Raw genomic sequence first — 716 nt, forward strand, 5'->3', positions numbered from 1 at the left:
CTCCATGAAAAAATCACAATAAACGAAATTTGAAAATTCTTTAGAATTTTACTCATTTTTCAAATTCTATTATCTTACTACTTTACACACATATGCTCCTTCTATACAAAAATTTCATATCGTTGAAAAAACTTTAAATATTTAAAATTTTCACATTTTAAGCGAAGAGTGTTGAAATATGTCATATTTTGCACATTTTAGTATATTATCTGAAAATAGCAATTTTTATAAATTTCTTAAAGTTGAGCAAAAATCTTTTACCGATAATTATTAAAAGTCTTATGCTAGAATCAAAACTGCAAGCCAAAGAGGAGCTTTATGAATGACAAAAGAATTGCTTCCTGTGGTGTTTGTTTTGTCATAATTGTTCGCTCTCACTCCCTCTTTAAGTTTGCACTTGCCATCGCTATATTCGCAATTTTTGTCCTCTTTGCATTTGTTTTCTTCGGTGCCTTCCTTGCACTTAGCGGTACTAGTTGCTGCTACAGATTGTTCAGTTTCTCTATTTTTGCATGACTGATCTTCTTCCTCCGACTTTCTGGAAGCTGTTAGGGCCGCTCCAATTATTGCCTTGTTTAAATAGTCGCTTAATTTTGCTCCAGAATCAACGCCATTGAGACGCAATTTCAGAGCTTTGTTTGCAAGTGGATTTATGAAACTTTCGCTGATGACGTTGTCTGACGGTCCGAAAGTGTCTGTAAGTAGCTGTTTTATCT

General features: G+C 33.5%; 1 pseudogene across 1 annotated transcript in view; it reads right to left on the reverse strand.

The window, feature by feature from the left end:
• Positions 1-282: 282 nt before the first annotated feature.
• The window catches only part of TEOVI_000757300:pseudogene, a 1,149-nt pseudogene continuing 715 nt past the window's right edge, over positions 283-716 (reverse strand). Inside the window, exon 1 of the mRNA in view lies at positions 283-716. This exon is cut by the window's right edge and continues 715 nt beyond it. Coding sequence covers positions 283-716 — 434 coding nt within the window.

The sequence above is a fragment of the Trypanosoma equiperdum genome, assembly GCF_001457755.1.
Source record: "Trypanosoma equiperdum strain OVI genome assembly, contig: ctg_1007, whole genome shotgun sequence".
In the NCBI taxonomy this organism is placed as follows: Eukaryota; Euglenozoa; class Kinetoplastea; order Trypanosomatida; family Trypanosomatidae; genus Trypanosoma; species Trypanosoma equiperdum.